A 21,837-nucleotide genomic window follows, 5' to 3' on the forward strand; every position below is an offset into this window, starting at 1 on the left:
CACTCATGAGCTGTTTTATTTAATTTGTATATGTGTGAGTAAGAGCATGTGTTTTTTGCTTGAACCATTCTATTTTCAAGCTTTTTCAAGTACTATAAATTTTTTTAAGAGATTCCCTTCATCTGAACTCTTCAATGTTTAGGAAATCCTCGTGACATTCTTTTGTTGTTGGGATGAGAGACTTACAAGCTGACAAGCTGACTGAGATGCTGATGACAAGCAGCAGCAAATTATATTACTGTTTTTCTGTCAAATTTTTAGTACCTTTCTTCCTGACTTCAGGGGTGTCTGAGGCCTACATTTTCCTTCTGGCTTCATTGTTTCACCCCTGGGAAGTCACCACAGTAATACAGAGATGGGCTCAATAGTTTACAGCAGCACATTATTTAATACCACATTCTAATGTAGACAAAAAAGAATACACCTCTACAACTAAATAGTCTTGAACATAGGCTTTCCTAAATAATTGAAAAGCACCTTTCAGGGCAAATTAGGTGGCAATGTACAGCATGCTTGTGTGATTCATCTCTTTTGTCAGCATTTAGGAATGGGTATGTTGTTACTTGTTTGAAATGGTTGTGGCAGTGCCTGGAGCCTTCCTGTACCACATCCCCCAGCAGTGCTGCTGCAGAGGCTCCCAGGGATACAGAAGTGTTCTTCAATGAGAGAACTGAGTTTACAAAAACAACCAAATAAGAACACAAAGCTCCAAGCAACTCTGTCAGCTTCCATTCTTTCACTTCCCAGTTGTCAGAGGCTGAAAAATCATACAGCTTAATAAATGGTCTCTGCAGATACTTTGGAAATCAGACAAAGCTTTGAGTTCCTTAAGAAACTCCCTTTCATCACCACATGTTCAGATTATTCCCTGGTTTCTGGGCTTTTAGGACAGAAGCTGTGCAGATCATCAGCCTGCTGTGCTGCCCTGGCCTCGGTAGGGTTACAAGGGTGTGCTGGATGTGCACATTCTCCCAGTCTCTGATCTTTGCTAGCTGGAGACTATTGAAAATCCTCAGACACAAGATTCAACATCCCCCCCCCAACATACTGAAGCATTGCTTGAGCTATAACTGAATGTTATCCCTTAGAAGAGTAAATCGAGAGTAGCTCTCTCTGGTCATAATAACCCAGTGTGTCTAATTGCCAGTTCATGGGCCAGGTCCAGCTGGCACCCCCTGCCTTTTCCCTAAGCAGTTTATTAGCTGCTTGAGGGGCACTTGCCTTAGGAGCAGCCAAAAGCTCTCCACATGCCTGAAATGGCCCAGCAGCTGGAAATCAAGCGTCTGGTGCAGCCACAGTGTGGGAGGTGGGATGAAGTGTGGCTGGCAAACATCTATGATCTGGTTAGGGGCAAGCAATTAATTGTTACAGCAGCAGCTGTAAATTATGAAATACATGGCTTTAAGTTTCCACTTTCTCTTAAACTCAGTCTGCTCTATGTTTCTAATGATGCTCTTTCTTGTGGGCAGCTCTTGGAGGTAGAAGATTGGCTGTATCCCTAATAAAAGAGCCATATCCATATGTGATTAATCCATAGGCATTAAGATATGGCTGGTTATGTAACTGACAAGCTCCTGACCTACAAAGTTGTGTTTACTTGCAGGCAGACAGCAAGATGTAGATATAGAGGCTGAAGCTTCACACTCAAACCATGGTGTAACACTGCCAGGGTAAAGATGGGCAACCACAGAGAGGAATTTGGCCTGCTGTTCCATAATTATCCATAACTGATCACTGTAATTGTCTATAATTATCAAGGTCCCACCCAATGTGGAGATCAGTGGCACAGCCAACATGTGCACAAGCTGACTAGCAGGTAGACATGCTACTTGCCTGGCAGGAAATAATTTCTTTACTATGCTTAGAAGAGGGGCCTACTCTGTAGTGCTGAGTATTTTCTAAGGGTAGCTGGATGTTGTGAGAGAGGGTTTTTAAGTCATGGGCCACAAAAATCAGATATAGGAAACCTTGTCCTTCTTTGATTGTACTGAACGAGACCCAGGGATGTTTTCAAGGTAAAAGGAACTTTCTAGCATGCACCATCCCTGACATTCAGCCCTGCAGGTGTTCCTGCAAAGGAAAGATCCTGCCGTACTGACTGAAGAGACACTGTAATGCATTGATCTCAGAAACAACTCTGTGTCTTCTGGGGAAAAGGCCACTATAAGAATAACTGACCCCTGTGTCATCCCACCAAGAGAGTATCAGAATTTTGGTAAACACTATTTTCTATCCAGCTTTTGATTTCTCTGTGTATGCACAATTTTCGTTTGGTGGTGGTTCTGTGCAGAGCACGTTGCAGGGACCCACAATAAATGGCTTTATTGAGCTCTTCTGGCAGCAACAGTCTCCTGCCAGTGTTCCTCCTGGAAACCTGCTGGTATCCTGAATTGCAAACCCCGTCATGGAGCCAGTGTGTAAAGAAATGACAGCCATTAGAAGGTGACTCCCTGCTTCCCTGAGGAGGTGCTGTTCAGGTCCTCAGGCTCCTCCTGCTCACCCTGCCAAGATTCACGGAGGGGCAAGTCTGGGCTGAGGCCTGCAAGGGGGAGGCTGCCAGTGAGTACAGGACATTTTCCATTTCCAGTGCTCACTGTTGTTCATGTAAAAGCCCTGAGATATCTGAAATTCCAAGTACCATTTTAGATCGTGTTATTTTTAGACATTTTCATAGCTCCTCAACTGTGTGGAGGCTGCTATAAATGAACCACAGATCTTTTAGTTTAGCAGATTTTGATTCTCTAAATGAAAACAAGAATTTTTGTTCAGTATTTGAGATTTAGAAAATATGAGCATACAGCAACTAAACCAGAAACAGTCATGGGTTTAGAGAAACTATATAATGCTGTCATATTTTAGCTTATTTTCTAACCCTGACTTTCTGATCCATCTGTTATGAGTTTAAAAGGTTTGGAACTGAGTTAAACTGACTCATACTGGTAAAAGATAATTCATATTGTTAACAGCAACCAACGAGAACAAATAAAGCTTGGAACATTACATTAGGAATCCCAAAATGAAGTTGATTAATTCGGCAAACGAGTAAATTCAAATCACAAAACTCATTGTAATACATTCTTATTACATTCTAGTCCTTTTTACAAGAAACCACTGATCCTCCAAATTAGGTTGTTTTCCTACAAAATTCATCTTGGAGAAAAAGGATGGTAAAATTTGTTAATGCTGACTTCAGGAGATCTGTGATTTGGCTGTATGAGTCACCAACAGGAAAGCTTCCCTCTGACTAATTTATATGAGTTTTTTTTTTTTTCCTCTCATTGATATGTTAATACATTGCTTTTACTCTAGTAAATTCTTACCTTTTTTTAAGGAAGCAAAAAGTCAATCCATACTTTCAACCTGGGTATTTTTCACACCTTCTGCACCAGTTCTATAGATTTTTCTAAATTCCACTAAGGGGATACAGTACTATAGATTGGAGTTTCTACATAAACATATTACTTTGTGATGTTGAAAAACTTCAGGTTTTTTAATCTAAAAATGTTTGTTCAGCATGGAAAATAACTGAATCTGAGGTGCTAACAAACTGGGTTTTTTTGTTGTTGTTGTTGTTTTTGTTTTTAGTTTTAGAATGCAGAGTAGCAGGCACATGCATAAAGTTATGGGAAAAAAAAATAGCAGTAGCTTGTTCCTGCCCTCATATTCAAGTGCCTTCCATTTGGGATGGAGGAGCTCCAACATGTCCTGCACTGTACCTTTTATTTCTAGGCAAAGAAGCCAATGGACAAGATGTTCCTAGAACTTTGACTGACCTGTAGTAGTGCTAGTCAGATCAGTTCATCTCACTGTACCTTTGTTTCTCAACCCCCATCAGGACAATATTTTCACTATGAAGTGATATGAACTCTGCCCGAGGTTACATATAATTATCAGTTCAGAGTCTGTAGGTTTCCCTTCACACAACACAGCAAATGCTGAAACAGAACAGCACCTTATTCTTCAAAATACTGCCATCGTGGCAATAGTTCAGTGTGTGGTTACAGCATTAAACCACCATCTTCTAGCCAAGGATAGACTGAAGAACAGCACAAAAGAGAAAAACTATGGTATTACAAAAACTAGCAGAAAACAGTCTTAGTGCTGCATTGTTTTGACATCTTGCAAGTGTAGGACTTTAAATTTTTAAAGAAGTTGAAGTCTGGTCTCTCATTTACCTGATTCTAGCTGTTTTGCTGTCACCTTATTAAAATCTTATTATCCAAAACTAATTTGTGTTTGGTAAAACATTGTCAGGCTCTCTCAAGACAGAAGTGCAAATCTCCTGTCTAGACATGGGTTTTGAAAGCCCGACTAGTTTGGCTAATGAGGAACACCTCGATATCAAACCCTCCCTACCTGCTGAGAGGGAAGGAGTTAAAATGTCATGCTGGTAAAGGAATCCAAATCATTCTTTTGCAGCTGCTTCTGACTTGCAGATCTGTGTATGGCTTCCTGCTCTTACTGTTGCGGATGCTTTGGTCCTGCATGCCTGGTCTGCTTGTGAGGAAGTTTTATCACGACTACTTGCTGACTCTGAGATTTTGCTCGGCCTGTCATGACTGTAAGCTGAGCCCAGAGTTTTTAATATATTTAGCCTCACAAATCCTCTTTGAACTAGCAAAAAGGAGAGAATTAAGGCTCAGCGAGAAGGAAGTCCCTTGCCTGAGGTCATCTGGGCTGCTTGCTGCATGGAAGAACCGGAATCTTTCACAGAGAGTAGGACTAAAATCATTAGCCTATTACATCTTCCCTTAACTACAAGAAACAATGCAATCATTCTCAAAATACGCTTTAAATCTTTTCCTGGTTTTTTTTTTGTTTTTTTTTTTAAGGGACGAGAAAGTGGAGAGGTTTTTTTATGCAAATTCAATAGTTCCACATCAGCCCATCCTGCTGTGGAAAGCTCCTTTGTGATGTTAAATGAGATTCACATTATTCTTCCCTGTATCTTTGTTGCCGAGTATAACAAGCAGTGAAGCTCAAGGGAATCGCATCAATTTTTATTCTGAGTCTGGCTGACAAAGATATGAACACTTAATTAAGATTTCTTTCATCTCATGAAAATAGCCCTGACAATCTGAGCCTGATGAGAGCTTGATCTTAGCGAAGGCAGTGTCCAACTGCAAGTTCTTAGCTGGAACACTTGCCCGCACAAATCACTTGAACTGGGAGTGGGATTTAAAGGTTTCCAAGTGGATGTCCAGACTTTGAGGGAGTGGCTCCTGCTTTAATTTCTGACTCATTCTAATCCTGTGAACTCCTGCTTCACACAGGGACAGACCAACAGGAAGGAGAATCTCTCAGCTCCGCAGAACAATGTAATCAATTCAGGCATGCATGCAGCAGGAATTGTTGGCTTAGTTTCCCTAAATGCCATCTGTAAGAAAACAGATTTTTTAAATTACTGATTACAACAAAATGCACATTCTTTTTTCTATTTTTTTTTTTTTTTTACGTGGACATGTGTATATTGATTAAAAGTAGTCCCTTCTTGCTACATTAAATCAGAGTGTTGATAATTAGGCATCTGTGCACAGGGCTGAGAACATCAGCAGCACTAAGGAAACACAATAGTTTGTAAGAGGATCATTACAGCTATCTTAGCAGCACTTACAACATGTTTATTCAAAAATGAAATATGCCCTAAGGAAGAAAAACACCAACTATGGAACTCTGGGAATTTAAAATAAAAAAAAGGTCACTTTTAAAGTCCTTAAGTAAACAATTTCAAACAACTCAGTAACAGCTCACATTAAAAACAGACTAAGTGGCTAAAGCAATAAAATGTGTTAATTGTACAATCTGGAATGTATCAAAAGGACAATCACTGTCACCCCCATTACCTTATTGTTCAAAGTGAAAAAACTCAATAGTAATACTGATGTACATCTTGGTGTATATAGGCACAGCAAATATTTATGGTTCAGTGTCTCAGACTGTGCACTGCCAAGAAGGAAATACTTGCAGCTGCAAGTAGAAGGTTAAAATAAACTGTGTGCATTTCTGCATCAACAGCTCAGGTCTCCAGAAACCATTGGGTCAGGAGGTCCTGCTCCATGTGGGAGAAGGAGACTTTGTGTCTAAGTGGTGGTGAAACTTACCACATACACAAATGAAGGCAGCACTTGGATTTACACACGTTTTTTCTAATTAACGTATTGAAAAGTGCAGCACCCGCAGGTTTCAGTGGAACTAATGAAGCATTTTCATTACCCACTCACCAACCAAGTAAAGCACTTCTGTGGACTGAATTTCACCTCTTCTGTTTTCCCTATGACGGCATATCCTCTCAGCACGTATCACAGTCTTAATATTATTCTTTAATCCAAGGAATTAACTCAAAAGAACAGCAAAACGGTTCATGTGAACTAAACCTTCTGCAGCGAAATTCAGCAAAAGCCGAGGGATGCAATACCTCAAAGCAGACCTCTTCAGGCTCTGCCCAGGTGTCATGGTTTAGGACTGGTACTTCCCAGTTCAGGACCCCAGTGAGACTTTCCGAAACCACACACTGCTTTCTCTCACTCCCCCTTCCCCTCATTTTTTCCTGCTGCATTGAGATTGTTATAGGTAATAAAACGATAGAGCCGAATTAATAATAAAAATAGGTTTTTATTTCGCGACCGACATTCGGTCTCTGATAGCCGCAATCAAAGGGGCAGCGCCGAGCCGGCACTGGGTGAACGCTGATCCGAACTCTATCGCTTCGGATCTCCTCTGTTCACGAATGCTGTCTCCCTCCGGTTAGTTTTATACAGCTTTTTTTCCGCCTGGGGCAGAGGTTCTCCTGTTCTTTTCGTTGCTTCACATTATTCATCGGGTCTCCTTTTCTCTGTGCTGAGCTGGACAAAGCTGTTTCTGAGAAGCGATATGAATGCTGACCGTCAGCTTGGGATGCATGCTCCTGACGGCTCTATCTTGATCGCAGATATTTCTCGAGTATTCATCGCTTGGGTGTCTCCTGGATTGTCCCAGGAAAGGGCCCATCTCCGCACGAAGCCACGGTTTTTCGTTTGTAAATTAGGTTTTCCTCCCTGCTGCCATCTGTGGTTTCGCAATCTTTCCCGGCTGCGGCTTGTGGTTTTTTTTTTTAAACTTTAAGGATTGTTCGTACAAGCACAACTTATTTCATGTATATTTTACATAAGCCCGAATTATTCCATAACTTATATTACAGGATGGAGTTGAGAATTAGAAGCACAATATACTGGAAACATCAGAGGTAAGAAACCTGCCCCCACTCCCAATACACAATACCAGTCGGCTCCCACCTCCACGTTTTCTCCATAGGAAGAAACTTCTTTTCCCCCTGCTCCTGGCAATGCCAAATGATGTGAGGTGGGACAGAATAACCTCCATATCCGAGCCATGCTCCCTCCTGTCAGCTGCAAAAATTAACACTGCCCCAGCTGGAATCAGGACATCAGGAAACATTACTCATTACCATTTTGGAATTAAGGGCTGCCCACAATCACAAAATTGATTAGGTTGGAAAAGACCTGTGAGATCACAGAATCGAAACCATGACCAAACACCATATCAACCAGACCATGGCACTAAGTGCCAGTCTTTAAACACCTCCGGGAACAGTAACTTCTGTTCCAACCTCTAATCACCCTTTCAACGAAGAAATTCCTCCTGATGTCCAAACTAAACCTCTCTGGTGCAGCTTGAGGCCATGTCCCCTAAAGCTCGCACCAGCTGCCTGGGAGAAGAGCCGACCCCCACCAGGCTACAACCTCCTTTCAAGGAGTTGTAAAGAGTCCTAAACTTCTCTCTGAGCTTTCTTTTCTCCAGCCAAAACACCCTCAGCCGTTCCTCCTCCTGCTCCAGGCGCTTCACCAGCTCTGTTGCCCTTCTCTGGACGTTCTCCAGAACTTCCATGTCCCTCCTGAACTCAGGGGCTGAGAACTGGCCCCACAATTAGAGCGGCCCCTCACCCGCGCTAAGCACATGAGAATGCCTAGACAGCGCAGCTTTCCCCATAGGTTTTTCGCTGCCTCCCGGGCTGCCGAGTCCCGGCTCCTCAGACCCGGGCGAGCTGCTCCCGTGCGCCAGGAGAACAAGGCAGAACCTCTCCCCACCGGACCCGCCTGAGGGCCAGCGGCAAACGCGGGCACAGCCCAACATGGCGGAAAGGCACCACCCCCACCTCAGGTGCGGCCCCCGCCGCCGCAGGTGAATGCGAGGCGTCATCACCAGAGCTGTGGTGATTGGTCCGGAGTGCTGTCAATCACCTGTCACCACGGCAACACAGGCCCGCCCCGCGGCACTCTCTCGGCGGTTGATTGGTCAGTGCGGCGGTGACGCGCGCGCCGGGGGTTTTACGGCCCTCGGTGTCGGGAACGGCTTGGAGAGGGCGGGTGGCGGGCCTGGTGGTTGGAGCTGCGCGCTGCCGCCATGACGTTCAAGCGGAGTCGTGACCGCTTCTACAGCACCCGCTGCTGCGGCTGCTGCCATGTGCGCACCGGCACCATCATCTTGGGCACCTGGTACATGGTGAGAGGCGGGGGCGGCTGGAGGGGCGGCGGTGGGGGCCGTGCTCAGCGCGCGTGCGCGGGGCGCTCGGTGGGGCGGGGGAGCGGCGGTCGCTCTGAGGGTCCGCGGGCGTCCCTTGTCCTGAGGGGTCCGGGGAGCGGCACCAAGGGATTCCCTGGGGTCCCTCTTATTTCCCGGGGTCTCCTTCGGGCTAACGAAGTCCTGCTGCCCCTCGGCAGCCTCCTTGTTGTGTTTTGGGGAAAGAAAGTGAAGAGAAAGCTCAGAGCGTTTTAATCTGCGTCTCAGAGAGATTGTGATACTCTTTTCTTAGTTTGGAGGGATTGAGGCTTTAATACAGTACTGAGCGTGTAAGGGAGGAGATGGGGGGAGGGAAATTGGAATTAGGGGTGTATAATAGGGGAATAAAATGTGATTATTGTGTGTGATATATGTGAAAATACCCGTGAGTGCTGCGTAACCTCTGAGAGGAAGATGAGTGTCTCCAGAATGAGCAAGAGCTTTTTAGCAAGGGAAGTTCCTGCTTATTCCATACTCTGTTCCTGAAACAGTAATTGAAAAGCAGTGGAAAAAAAATTGCTCTCAAAACACTTCCTTTCTTCTGGCTGGTGAGTGCCTTCTCTCCGAGAAAGAGCCGTGGTAGTGCGGATGAAATATTAGAAATCAAGTGCTGAACTAGAGCAAAGGAGAAATGTGGAAACAGTACCAGCAAGTTAAAGGCCTGGAGCCCTGACTTCCCTTGGTTCCCTTAAAGGGGCCTAAGCTCCCCTTTATTGTAGTCATTTCCTCCTCCTTCCTTCCCCTTAACCTCGTGGGCAGTAAAAATGAGAGGATAGTTTACAAAAGTTGCGTCATACCTCTTCTGTTCTCCAGGAGTTGTAATCAAAACCTGTGTTCTCCTTTGCACTTCTCCAGATTGTAAAAAACAAAGAATGCTGAATTTTTGTGTTGATGTGGAACAGCCATGCACAGAACCTGCCTTTAGAGACATGGGGGTTTGATTTTGGGGAGTTTATGGTTTATTTTCAACAAGTATATGGAGATCATTTATATTTATGCATCTCGGTCCCTCAGTTGACAAAAAAAATGTACAGGCAAACAAAGTTGCTGGAGAGACAGGACTTGAGGAAAAGGCAGGGTAGGGGGTTGAAAATGTAACGAAACTTTAGGGAAAAGGTATCTCTTTCAAAATGAAATTACAAAAGTCTTGGCGCTGTTTAAGTTCTAGTGTTAGTTCATTTCAAAAGAAAAGGTCCATTGTAGTATTGAGAATCAAACTTTTAGAAACCTGCAAACTACCCTGTGCTGATGGATGGCGTTCAAGAACATGCTTCTGGTCCCTCAAGAAAAAGCACAAATCGTGACCTGTACGGGGACAGTAATCCTTGTTAGAGAACAAAAGCATCTCGCCGCCTTCCGCGCTGCGATTCCTGTTCGCGGGAGTGTCTGTAAGCCCAGGAACTTGCTGGGGGCGGGGGACACGGAGATGTTTCCGTGGCCACAGACCTGGTGGCACTTCAGTTCCCACCTCTCCTGCTGTGCTCGTGTTTCCTCTCGTTGCCTGGATGCGGCACCTCTTTCTTCTTTCTGAATGGGTGCTGGGGACGGTGGGAGCTGCGGCTTCAGGGGCGGAGTGCTGCTTTGATCGTGTCACCGCAGCCGCTCGGTCTGCTAGAGGGAAAATAGAGCCGAGTTCAAGGTGGCAGGGGGCATGCAAAGTGCTTCAGAGGTGCGTGTTTTTATTAAAAAAACCCCTTGTGTATCGAGCACTTTGTTATGCCGGGCGTTGAGTATCTTTATCCAGTTCTCAGCTGTCACCTGGGCAAGGGCGAGACCTTTCAAGTCTGGCAACAGCTGTCTGTTTGAGCTGAATTAAGGTTATAACATAAAGCTTTTTAGGTGGTCTTCCCTAATGCCTTAAAATCAGAATTCAACTATAAATTATACATATTTTGAAGGTAAAATACGGTTTTGACAGTGAAAGTTATATTTAACTGCCTTCTGCTAAGCTTTAAAAAATTGCCTGGAACATGCCAGGATTTTTAGACATGTTAATTAATGCACCATTTAAGTATAGCTCTAAGTTAGTCTTTCAGGCCCTTATGAGAAGTATTTCTAAATCAATTAAGTAATCTCTGCTTTTAAGTTACAGTGGGACAAATAGTAATAACTTTATGTGTAGCGTGGTTTTTTTGGTTTGTGGGTTTGGTGGGGCTTTTTGTTTGTATTTTTTGTGTTTTAGTTTTGTTGGGGTTTTTGAAGGCTGTAGCTTTTGGAGGGCAAGAATGTTTAGTTCAAGAATAGTTTTATGTTACTGAAAATCTTGCTATATACTATAAACTGTGTTCTCATGCAGTGCAGTTCTGAAGGAATTTGCTATCAAACGTAAAATGGAGTCTCATAGCAATCTACTCCAGATGTTTTAGTAAGATAACACTTCTGTCTACTTAATGTATGTGTTATTCTTATGTAACCATTTCTTTAAGCATTATCCTATTCCTTGCTTATTTGTGTACTTTTAAATCATGCATGTAATTAACTTTGCTCCTTGCTAGAACAGTTTATCACTGTCCTGGATGTGTGTGTCTGCAAGTCCAGAGAGAACGAGGATTACCTTCTAAAATGTCTGCTACTGATGCTGTGTGAACAGAGTGTGTCTCAAGCACGGTTCTGTCTGTGTGCTGCTGCTGTTGGTGATCAGTAAATAAAAGTGTATTTACCAAAAGACAAGAACATTTCTGGCAGAATTGTACTTGAGTTCCAGGTCTGATAAAGCTTGGTTAGCTCTGCAACACCCACTGCTGTTCTGTGTAGGAAGGAAAAAGAAGCCTCCTGTTCCTCTCTCCATAATTGCAGTCGTGTTGCTTTGAAGTTTGTTTCTTCCCGTTAACTTTCATACTGGGCACTGCGCTTTCCAGAGTCCGGAAGCACGAACACTACACTGGCAAAAATGGGATCAGAGTTCAGTAAACAGCATAAAAGCTGTATAATAGTATTGTTTTGGAGGGAGGGGCTGCTGCGTTCTGGCAGCAAACTTCAGGGCTGCAGTCAGTGATGAAATGCTGCTGGTTAGCAGGCGCATGAGGGGGATCTCTGAAATTGTTTGTACACTGAACCAGATTGACAGAAATGAGCCAATATAACTGGTCTCAGTCTAATAGTGGTAGTGCTAGAGGCTCTGAAGTACCCTATTTAAAATTGCTCTTCAGTTTTTAGTTTTTACTATTTCAATATATTAATAAACCAAACCAAATGAGACTCTCCATCTTGGTGGGGTTTTTTTTTGTTTTGGGGTTTTTTGGTTTTTTGTTTTATTTGGGTTTTTTGTTTTGTTTTTCCCCCTTTGGAAACATGTCTAGGGAAAAAATACTGGAACAGGAGTGTAGTAGTGCAAGGCAATTTCCCTTTGTCCCCTCATAAAAGGATGTAAGCAAATTATAAGTAGGAATTCATGGTTTTGCCCAAGTCACTCAGAGTGCTTGGGGAAAACTAGACTTCATGTTTAGGCCTCCAGAGAGATGAGGCACTTAGATGATGAGGTGTGAAATGTACACTGTGGAGATAAAACTCACTAATTAAAAAGCTAATGCTTGTTAATAGTTCCACAGTCTTTTGAGTTCTAATCATATGGGAGCTAATTTTTCTGTTACCAGTATGTAATAAATAATGACTTTCAGATGATGACTTGAGAATTTGAAATTTCACCTATTTTAGTTTTGATACAAGCTACACCAAACTGTTAAACTTAGCTATCCCAGATACGAAAATGTAAAATACATTCCTTAAACTATTACGAAACTAAATTAGGGTTATTTTCATCTTAATGGTATTATTACTTGAACATGCATTTTTCAATTTTTCTTGTTAGTATTTTTGATTTCTTAGCAAAAAGACCAGAATGAGGCCACTGAGGTTTTCGAGGTGTTACTTTAGGGTGCTGCAGTATCCACTGAGAGCTGTCTTGTCAGGCTTGGGGTTTGGTGTTTTTTTGGTTTTGTTTTGGTTTTTTTTTGTTTTTTTTTTTTTTTGGTTTTTTTTTTTTTGAGGGGGAGATGGTGATGGTTTAATCCTCATATTACATTGAGGCAAAGATGATTTCCCTTTTTTTGGACTTCTCTATGTAGACATTTGTGAACATACATTTGATTTGCAGTGAATATATACTTAAAAGTTCTAACAATGTTTTGTGGTCCGAACCATATTCTTGCTGCCTGTTGCACTGATTATTTTGAAACAAGCCTTGTGGTCTTGCTGTTATCAAGCTTCTGGGAAAGAATTGAAGTAGTTAAAATAGAGGCTCTGGCTCTGTAGGTCTTAATCACATTTAACATATGAATTTCAGTTAATTAGTGTTGTGATGGATTTGCAAACAGTAGTAATGGAGTTCTGGAAACCCTGAGGTGTTAATTGGCCAAGGTTTGGGTTGTTTGTTTTTGTTCAGTTTTGGTTTTGCTTGTTACTCTTTTTATTTGGTCTCATTGATTCTAATAGATTGGATTTTGAATGACTCTTATTTTCTGTTTTACTTGTATACCATTTCAGGTTGAGAAAATAAACTTTTAATACTTGGAACTAGACTCAGTAACTAATTAAATTACTAAGGACTTTGGTACACTGAATTAGGCCCATAGATAATATGAAAATAAAAAATAAAGTGACAGATGGAGAATTACAATCTCAAAATTCTGAGGCAAGATTTCAGTACTTCTGTAGTAATTCAGGTGCTGCTTACTCCTTATCCTGAGGCAGATAGCCTATCATGACAGTGAAACTCATGACTGTGTATAAATGATTTAGTTGTAATTGAACATGTACTTTTTTTGTGCTTTATAAAGTAGAGATCAATGTTTCAACTGCCGGAGACCTGAACCTTGACATAGGCTTTTTGAAACAAGTATAGGGCAGAAAGGAATTTTCAGTATACCCAGTTCACTCACAGAGGAGGAAATAGAAGGGTTGAAAATGCATTGGGAGCAGAAGGCCAGAGTACAGAAGGATAGGCCAGGAGGGAGATGAAAGGGTTCTATATATGTGACCGATGGTGAAGCAAAGTAAGTGAGCAACTTGACAGTTTGTCCTTTAAGAAGTGTCCTGTGAGAGTGAAAATAAGTGCATTTTGAGGCTAAAGATATTGGTGGTTAAACAGAGTTCTTCACTGCCAGCTGTTTTCACTACTATGTTTTATATTCCAAGGCATAAAATGCCTTATAAAAAGAAAGTGGCTCAAAACAGCTGGAAATTCAAGTAATATGTGTAATATATGATGAGATTATTTCATTTCTACAAAGTGAAATTCACTATTACCTTTAATTCCACTAAAGGGTTCTTTTAGCAGAAAGTGCAGGCAAGCTTATCACCATTTATCTCTTAAGCCCGTGGGAAAAAAACCCAGTAAAAACAGTGAGGGAAGAAAAAGTTAGAGGAACTGTGAGTATCAAAATTTTTAAAAGGTTCAGAATGTTTTTTCTTCCTTTCTGAAATCTTCAGTAATTGTATGTAGACTTGCCACCATCATTGACTCCTGGAACCATGCCAGATTAATCTCTTTTCCAAGCAGGGGAACCACAAAATTTTGGCTTGAATATTGCTAAAACCCATTTATTTACCACATCTATAGACTCTTAAGTTGGTTTCTTTGTGCTTAAAAACGAACAAATATAATCTAACTTGAGGAAAGCAGCTGTACTTCTGTAATACCTTGCTTCTGTAAGAAAGACCTGGCAAATATTCTTAAGTTGTGAGAAACTGCAAACCAGTTTTTTTTTCTTTTGAGGCTAATTGGAAGGGATCCTGCTGCTGGTGGTGACAGTACTGAATACTGATTGGAAAATGTCTGCAGCTCAAAAAGACCATCATGAGGTTTTTTTGTGTTATGCAACCTTTGGCATGTGTCTCCAGATATCAGTAACAGAAACTATGTCCCTGTAAACCTTGTATACGTTATAAATGCTGTCAAGGCAATTTTATAGAGGCTTAAGCTACTTCTGATTCTCCGAGCTCTTCCTGAAGACATTCCTGGTGTTTAACAAAATGGAGCAACAGAAGGAGTCTTAAGTGGCAGCGTGAGGGAGGAGAAGGACTGGTGAGCGCACAGCCTGTGCTGGATGCGTACACATTGTGGGGGTTGAGCTTCATGTGAAACTTAACTTCCCCTGTGGTTGTGTAGACCTTTCTGATAAGGACTGGTGAGGTTTTAATAAGTGATCTGGGAAGCAGAGGAAGATGTTCTCTCTAGCTTATTAAAGCTGAAACGTGTCAGAAACCCAGTAATTTATTTGTATGTTAAATTAACCCAACTTGTAGAAAACAGAAATTCTTTCAAACTATTCCTCGTTCTGAACCTTTATCTTTCTGATCCTTTTTAACTGTTTCTACTTTTTCAGTTCACAGATCTCTGGAGCATCAGCTTAATTATGTTATTTGAATCCCTAGGAGCCTTAACCCTCAATTTGCAAAGTTATTAATTGTGATTCACTGAACCTAGCAAGTGCTCCATACTCTTTGGGTTGTTTCGGTAGTTGTTTAACTAAATCAGCTTCAAATTTAACTCTAAATTGGGCTTTTTTTTTTTCTTCCACATACAGGCAAAGGGAAGAGTTTATTTTTAACTGAAATAAAGGATTATTAGCGGTCATTAAAAACATCTTAGCTGTTGCAATGTAATTAACCTTGAGGTAACTGTGATCTCTCTCAGGTGGTGAACTTGCTGATGGGCATCTTGTTGACAGTAGAAGTGACTCATCCAAATATGGTGCCAAGTGTTGATATCCAGTATGAAGTCATTGGAAATTACTATGCTTCCGAGAGAATGGCTGGTAGGTCTAGAACTCTGCTGGCTGATGGGTTGGAATATATGCATAAAACTTTTAATAAATATGGTTTTCTTGTTTTCTGAATTTCTCTTAAATTATTCTGGGATTGAATTCTTCTACAAGAATAAAAAGAAAGCTTTATGGACTATTATTTTAACTTCATTTTATACCCAGGCATCTTAAGTGGTGAGATTTCTTGGCCTTCTGTTGCTTTGAGTGTTGAAGTATGTGTGGGACATCTCTGATTCACTTTCTCCATAAACACTTATTATCTTTGCTGTCTCAGTAAAACAAGCAGCAGAAAACAAGTTTAAAAACTTTTCTTCAGAATTTTTGGTGATCTTCATAGATCAGAAAATACCTTAGAGCTCCTGTGTATGAATTTACTAAGAAGAAAACCATGGTATATTTTGAAGAAGAGAGGCACAATTGGGATGCCAAGTACTTGAGTGAAATAAAAGTGTTTCTGTAAATTTCATCTACAGAAGAAATGAAAGAGAAAGCACCATGAGCAGAATTAAGCTGCTTTTCACTCTCTTACTGAGTGTATGATGTATACAGCTATAATTGGTGTCAAGCTTTTTAACTATTGCATCTGTAAACCTGTGCATATGCTTTGCTTCTCTTGGTTTTAAATGTGCAGAAATGTGTAGTGTGGCCCTTCTAATCTACTTCAGTCTGTTATATTACATGAAAATTTAGGGAGGGTCAGATTCAGCAAAGTTAAGTAGTACTAGTAAAACTGGGTTTTGAGCATTTTGGATCTAAGGATCTGTCATTTCTGACCTGTGACTGTAACTGACATTTACTACTAATGAAGTAAGAGTGGGAGCAAGGACCAAATTCTTCATGAGGCTGAGATGTGAAGTAAAATCACAGCAGATGTCTGTAGAATGTCATATGATCTGTAAAGGTTGTTGTACTTGGTAGCCTTAAGCTTATATGAGTGAAAGATGCTTCTGAAGCTGAAGATGCTTTCTTCACTCTTTAGTGTAAAATCTGTCACGTGCTTTTGACTTAAAAATTCTTATTCCTTATGTTGGGGTCTGGGCTAGAGGGTTCTGTTTGTGTGAAAGGACATTACAGGTATTGTTGTACTTGTGTATATTGTGAGTAATAACTCCTCAGAAGACAGCCACACTTACTGAAACTTACATCTGATCAACACAGTGCATTTCAGACGTGGTGGGGCTCTTCACTGATGCCATCTATGTGTGTAGATATTAATTGCAGAGTAGAAAGTGTTCTCAGATAATCTTTTCCAAGCAGGGGAACCACAAAATTTTGGCTTCAATATTGCTAAAACCCGTTTATTTACCACATCAATAGACTCTCAAGTTGGTTTCTTTGTGTTTAAAAAAGAACAAGTATAATCTACCTTGTGGAAAGCAGCTGTACTTCTGTAATCAGTAACTGTGACGGACAAGGAGAATCTTTATCATGCAGGTTCCATGAGTGTCCTGGATTTTGCTACAAATTGGTTTCTGTTCAACTGCCTTTTCTTGTAAATAGTGGATACCTTCCACACAGTGATTTCCTGTTTTCCTTAGTGTTACTGAAGGAGCAGTGCTGCTCCCACTGCCAATGACCAAATTACATAACCAAACCATTTTCAAGTGCAAAGGTTGATAGTGTGTTAGCTTCACTTAAGATTCTGTCCAGTTGTAAAGTTAATCGCTCACATACTTTCAGCACTGCCACATATTGCAAATCAGCATCATTATGGTGCATTACTGTCAAACTATGTCAAGCTTCTAATTGGTGTTCCTGGGCTTTAGTCAGGCTTTTGATTAAGGCAGAGGGATTTTTCCAAGTAGTTGTAGGCTTTCTTGAACCAGATCTTTTTTTGGTTAGGAAGGATCTGAATACTCTATTCTGCTGCTGGTAGTTGGCATGGATGAGTCAATTGAGAGCAGATCATAGTAATGGACAGAGCTTGGGTATCTGTCAGCTGCAGTGTGACAACTCCAGGAAATGACTGATTCTTACTGTGTTGTTTTTTTTTTTTTTAATTCAGAGAATGCCTGTGTTCTGTTTGCTATCTCCCTGCTCATGTTCACAATCAGTGCAATGATGGTGTATGGTGCCATTGCTGTAAGTATATTTATAATCCATGGTTTTAGTTGCTACTTGATTTTTTTTTAACTAAATAATTTACAGGCTGCTCTTTTTTTCTGTTTTCTTCTTAGCATCGTGTAGGCTGGCTGATCCCATTTTTCTGTTACCAACTCTTTGACTTTGTGCTCAGTTGTCTGGTTGCTATCAGCTCTCTAACCTACTTGCCCAGAATCAAGGACTACCTGGATCAGTTGGTAAGTATTCAGCTCAAGCTGATATTTTACATTTGAAATTAATGTTTGTTTTAATTGGATCAGTGACTGAGCTCAGTGACTCCCCTTCCTCTGCATAAGATAAAGGAATTCAGTCTGCAGCAGCTATAGGTGGTTATTAGGGAATGGTAGCTTATCATTCCAGCAGAGGTAGAAGAGTTGCTCCCTAAAAGGAAAGCCAGGGAGGAGAGTAAGGAAAGAATTGTGATGGAAACTACTGGTTTAAACTGTTTTGGCTACAATTGGGCTTAACACAGTTAAGTGTGTTCTTTAACACACTTAACTGTGCCTTTTAAGCAGTGGGGTTCAATGGCAAATTTGCTACTGCAGATTAAAAATGTGTTGACCCTTATTTGGTAGAGAAGAGAAAGAGAAGTGTAGGTAAGGACTGTAGGTTAAGGGAAGTGTAGGTTAGGATTCCACAGCTTTACTCATGAAATCTGAGCTTTCCTTTTTACATTCTATGTGTCTCTTCTCAAGTTGCCACAACACTTTCTAAGGAAACTACAGTGGAGTTCTCACTAACACTGTCTGTGCTGTAACTGCAAGAAGAGTCAATGCGTAGAATATATTGTCAGCAGGGGCCACAATCTCTGGCTGGCTGGTATTTTAATCTGTTCAAGTATATGTTTAAAAGCAAGTCCTTTTTAAGACATTAAATGTTAGATTGGTGTTTGAGAGAGGCTTTGTTACTGTGGTTAAGGAAGGAAAAGAGATGAGTTTGCAGAAGCTCTGTTTCAGCTCCCCCAAGTTTGGGAGTGACATCTTACAGTGCACACCTGTGTGTTACAGGTTGGACTGACAGGATGTAATTAACACTAAGCCATTGAAGAGTTGTAGAGGACCATGAGTACAAATACTGCCCTGCAGCTGTGAAGAAGAATCTGTGTTGGCATGAGACTGATGAAGTGACTAGGGACACAGACTGTACTGTAGTGATCTGTTCTTGTGGGACAGAGACAGGATAAATACTGTGCTTTGTGGGTGGATAAAGAGGAAACTTGTTAGAAATGGAACTTCTTGTTTCAGGGGAGTAGTTTACACAAGGGTTTGTTTCATTTGGTGTGAAGTTTGGATGCTTTTTTATCATATTTGATTATGCAGCCTTCATTTTTATCTCTTCCCTTTCTCTCCCTTTTCCCCTGTTTTTTTTCACTAGCCGGATTTTCCTTACAAAGATGATCTCCTTTCTTTGGACTCCAGCTGTCTCTTGTTTATTGTTCTGGTGTTCTTTGTATTATTTATCATTCTAAAGGTAAGTTAAAACTTAATCATCTGTCTGTTGCAAGAGTAAATAAATATTAAGACGGTGCCAATCTGAGTTAATTCTCAATGCTGAATTCAGAACCCAGCTGCCTTCTTAATGCTGAGGTAAGAACTTCTTTGAGCACACTTGGTAGGATGTTCAGTTCTGGTATGACTTCAGTCTAATATGTTGTGCACTGGTGTCTTCAGCTAACTTGTGTGTGTCCAGTGGGGTGTGCTTATGCAGCTCTGCCCTTCCTGAGTAGGAAGCAGGAATGCAAAAAGACTGTGTAATCGGAGATAATTTTAATAGTTGTAATTAAGCTTGTAGTGAAATAATAATGCATACAAGTTTCTAAACAAAACGCTTAAAATCTCTGACTGTGCCTAACAGACCAGAATGCAAGTTTTGGAAGGAAGATGATTGAATGAGGAAATGTATGTTAATTCTAGACCTGCATCTTCCTCCCTGCTGAAGAGTGATAGTACCAGTTACTTTCTTTCTGAAGATTTAAATAATGAGGCATTCATTTGGGTTATAAAAACTCTTGTGTAGACAAAGCATATTAGAGAAATGAATTAAAAATATATATTGGCCATGATACTTTTCCTTTATTGCATTCAAATTGCATTTAAGAAAAAATGAAATTATGAAAAATATTTATTTGTTTTCTATACTTTTTCCAAGAGGAATGTTTAGTTGTGGGGAGTGAAAACCTAATATAATTAGATAATACTTGTGTATTGATTGGGAAATTTGGTACCTTTTGTACAACAGTGCTAACTTGTCAGTGAGAGATTTGGAGAGGTTAATGTTACATAATGTTAATATTAGTAAGAAAAAACCCCCTAATCCTTATCAAGTCATAACAGTGTTTCTTTCTGCAGCAGTCAGTGTTGACTCGGAAGTTCAAGCTTCATTGCTCTACCCTCTCCCTGCTGCCTCAGTTGTGTGTCTGAGCCCTGTCCTTAGCACTGGCAGTTTAGCTGGGGAGAAACAGTGCTAAGTGAGGGATGAGTGGGCTTGTACTGTTGGCCTCTCCCTCCTCCTGGCATGTTTGGACTGAGATCCACAGAAGCATAAGCCAGTTGGGGATTAATTTGATTAGCACTGCTGAGGCAGACAGAGATTAGGTGAATGGATCTGTGAATTCTTTTGCTAAAACCTGTGTGGTGTATCCTACGAGTCACAGTGACAGCAAAGCTAAATGGATAACAACATAGGTATGTGGCCAGGTCTGTGAAATAGCAACCATTCCTCAGCTATGTATTGTCTAAGTTGATTTATGCTCCTTTTTATCATATGAATGTCATCCAGCATCTAATTTCTGAATCAGCCAATGCTTATGAGGTGTTTAAAAAGAGAAATCTCTCTTCTTTCAGGCATATCTAATTAACTGTGTATGGAACTGCTATAAATACATCATCAACAGAAGTTTTCCAGAGATTGCTGTGTACCCTGCTTTTGAAGCTCCTCCACAGGTAAAACCTCTTTTGAAGATAAAATGAAGCAGTATCATTAATTTTGAAGTAAAAATTCACCACATCCATTTCCAAGCCCTGTCCAGCTTTCTAAAGAAAGACTGGACAGATAAAAAAATTTAAAGCAGCTAATTTTGTGGTGGGTTATTTCTTAGCTAAATTCTCAGTGCCTAAAAGAAGGGTGTTTAGAGACAACTCTTTCAATGTTTTTCTTGTGGTATAGGGAAGCTTTGATTGCACCAGTCCAAACCTTCATTGCTGCTTTGCAGTGGGGTGTGGAATGAATAACTGAGGGTTAGGCTCAGCAGAGCAGTAAAATGCTCCTGCACTTTCTTTCACTTCCTCATTTGCTTACTAGGAACTGTAGCAAATTCTTAAAATAACTGCCTGCAACAGAGGATTAAGTTGTTGATGGGCCATGTGTGCTTTTATTCTTTTTTTTTTTTTTCCATTTGAAATCTTTTGCATTAATCACTTCAAAATATCTTCTCCTTAGTATGTTCTGCCAACCTATGAAATGGCAGTGAAGATGCCTGAGAAGGAGCCTCCACCTCCCTACATACCTGCCTGAAGCAATTTTTATGTTCATTAACATCTGTACCAGCTTCTTGGGGGTTTTGTCTTTTAATCTTGCAAAACTGCTTAAGTAATAGAAATATTCAGGGCTTTAGGAGCAAACTGTTCTGTTTAAAATATGTTTGATATAAACTTACTAAGCAAAACACATCTGAGAGTGATTTCATTTGCTTTAATTTTTGTTCTCCCTAATGCTCTTAAACATTTTATTGCCTTAGGGTCTTACACCTGCAAAAACTTATGCATGTGACTAACTTGTGGCTTTTAATAAAACCAGTTGAGCCACTCTGATTGAGGTTAGCTGTGATTATAAGTGTCTGCAGGATTATGCCCTTAATTTATATTAATTTTTTGTAAAGTAGTTCATAAAGACAATCTGATCGTGCAGCAAAATGACAGTTTGCCTTTATCCATTTTTTGGAAGGGGAAGGGTTTGAATGTGGTATATATGTGACTTTTTTACTTTGCACTTTTCTCATATGTTATCTTACTTTTATTGTGGTTTTTTGTTTTGGTTTTTTTTTGGTTATCCTATGTCTTGAAACAGTATTTTTGAGGAACAAGTGAGGGTGGCACAGAAGTTCTATTACAACGAGCTAGGAATGCAAGAAAAATAAATAGAAATGTGGAAGATGGTTGCATGCTTCTAATCTTCTATGTATTTTCCTCTTTGTGATAAATGATACTTAAATAAATCTTTTACAAAATGTTTACCAGTAGTGTTGGTTGATCTTTTTGGTGGCTTTTTTGTTTAAGTGCTTCAGTGTGCTGCAGACAGTCCAGCATACTTAGTTACAGGTTTAGTGGTTGATCCGTGCTTCAAAAGTCCTTACGTGGATGGAAACATGGATTCTATTTAACACACAGCCGTGTGTTAAAGCCTTTGCAGTTCAAGT

The 21,837-nt window shown here is 40.6% G+C and overlaps 1 protein-coding gene across 4 annotated transcripts; it reads left to right on the top strand.

Moving 5' to 3' along the window:
* The first annotated feature begins 8,299 nt into the window (after positions 1–8,299).
* Positions 8,300–21,654, top strand: LAPTM4A (lysosomal protein transmembrane 4 alpha). 4 transcript variants are annotated; one of them, NM_001245680.1, is given in 8 exon segments: positions 8,354–8,499; positions 15,191–15,311; positions 17,326–17,402; positions 17,498–17,620; positions 18,798–18,893; positions 20,267–20,295; positions 20,298–20,365; positions 20,862–21,654. In NM_001245680.1, coding segments are annotated over 7 exon segments (549 nt in total). In that variant the 5' UTR covers positions 8,354–8,400; the 3' UTR covers positions 20,302–20,365; positions 20,862–21,654.
* Positions 21,655–21,837: the final 183 nt, after the last annotated feature.

Source organism: Taeniopygia guttata, chromosome 3, assembly GCF_048771995.1.
Source record: "Taeniopygia guttata chromosome 3, bTaeGut7.mat, whole genome shotgun sequence".
Lineage (NCBI taxonomy): Eukaryota > Metazoa > Chordata > Aves > Passeriformes > Estrildidae > Taeniopygia > Taeniopygia guttata.

Coding starts and splice junctions, on each gene's coding strand:
- LAPTM4A (XM_012572892.5), top strand. CDS start 8,401: ATGACGTTCAAGCGGAGTCGTGACCGCTTCTACAGCACCCGCTGCTGC. Junction 17,621..18,797: donor AGGACTACCTGGATCAGTTG/GTAAGTATTCAG, acceptor TTTTTTCACTAG/CCGGATTTTCCTTACAAAGA. Junction 20,366..20,861: donor CTTTTGAAGCTCCTCCACAG/GTAAAACCTCTT, acceptor TCTTCTCCTTAG/TATGTTCTGCCAACCTATGA.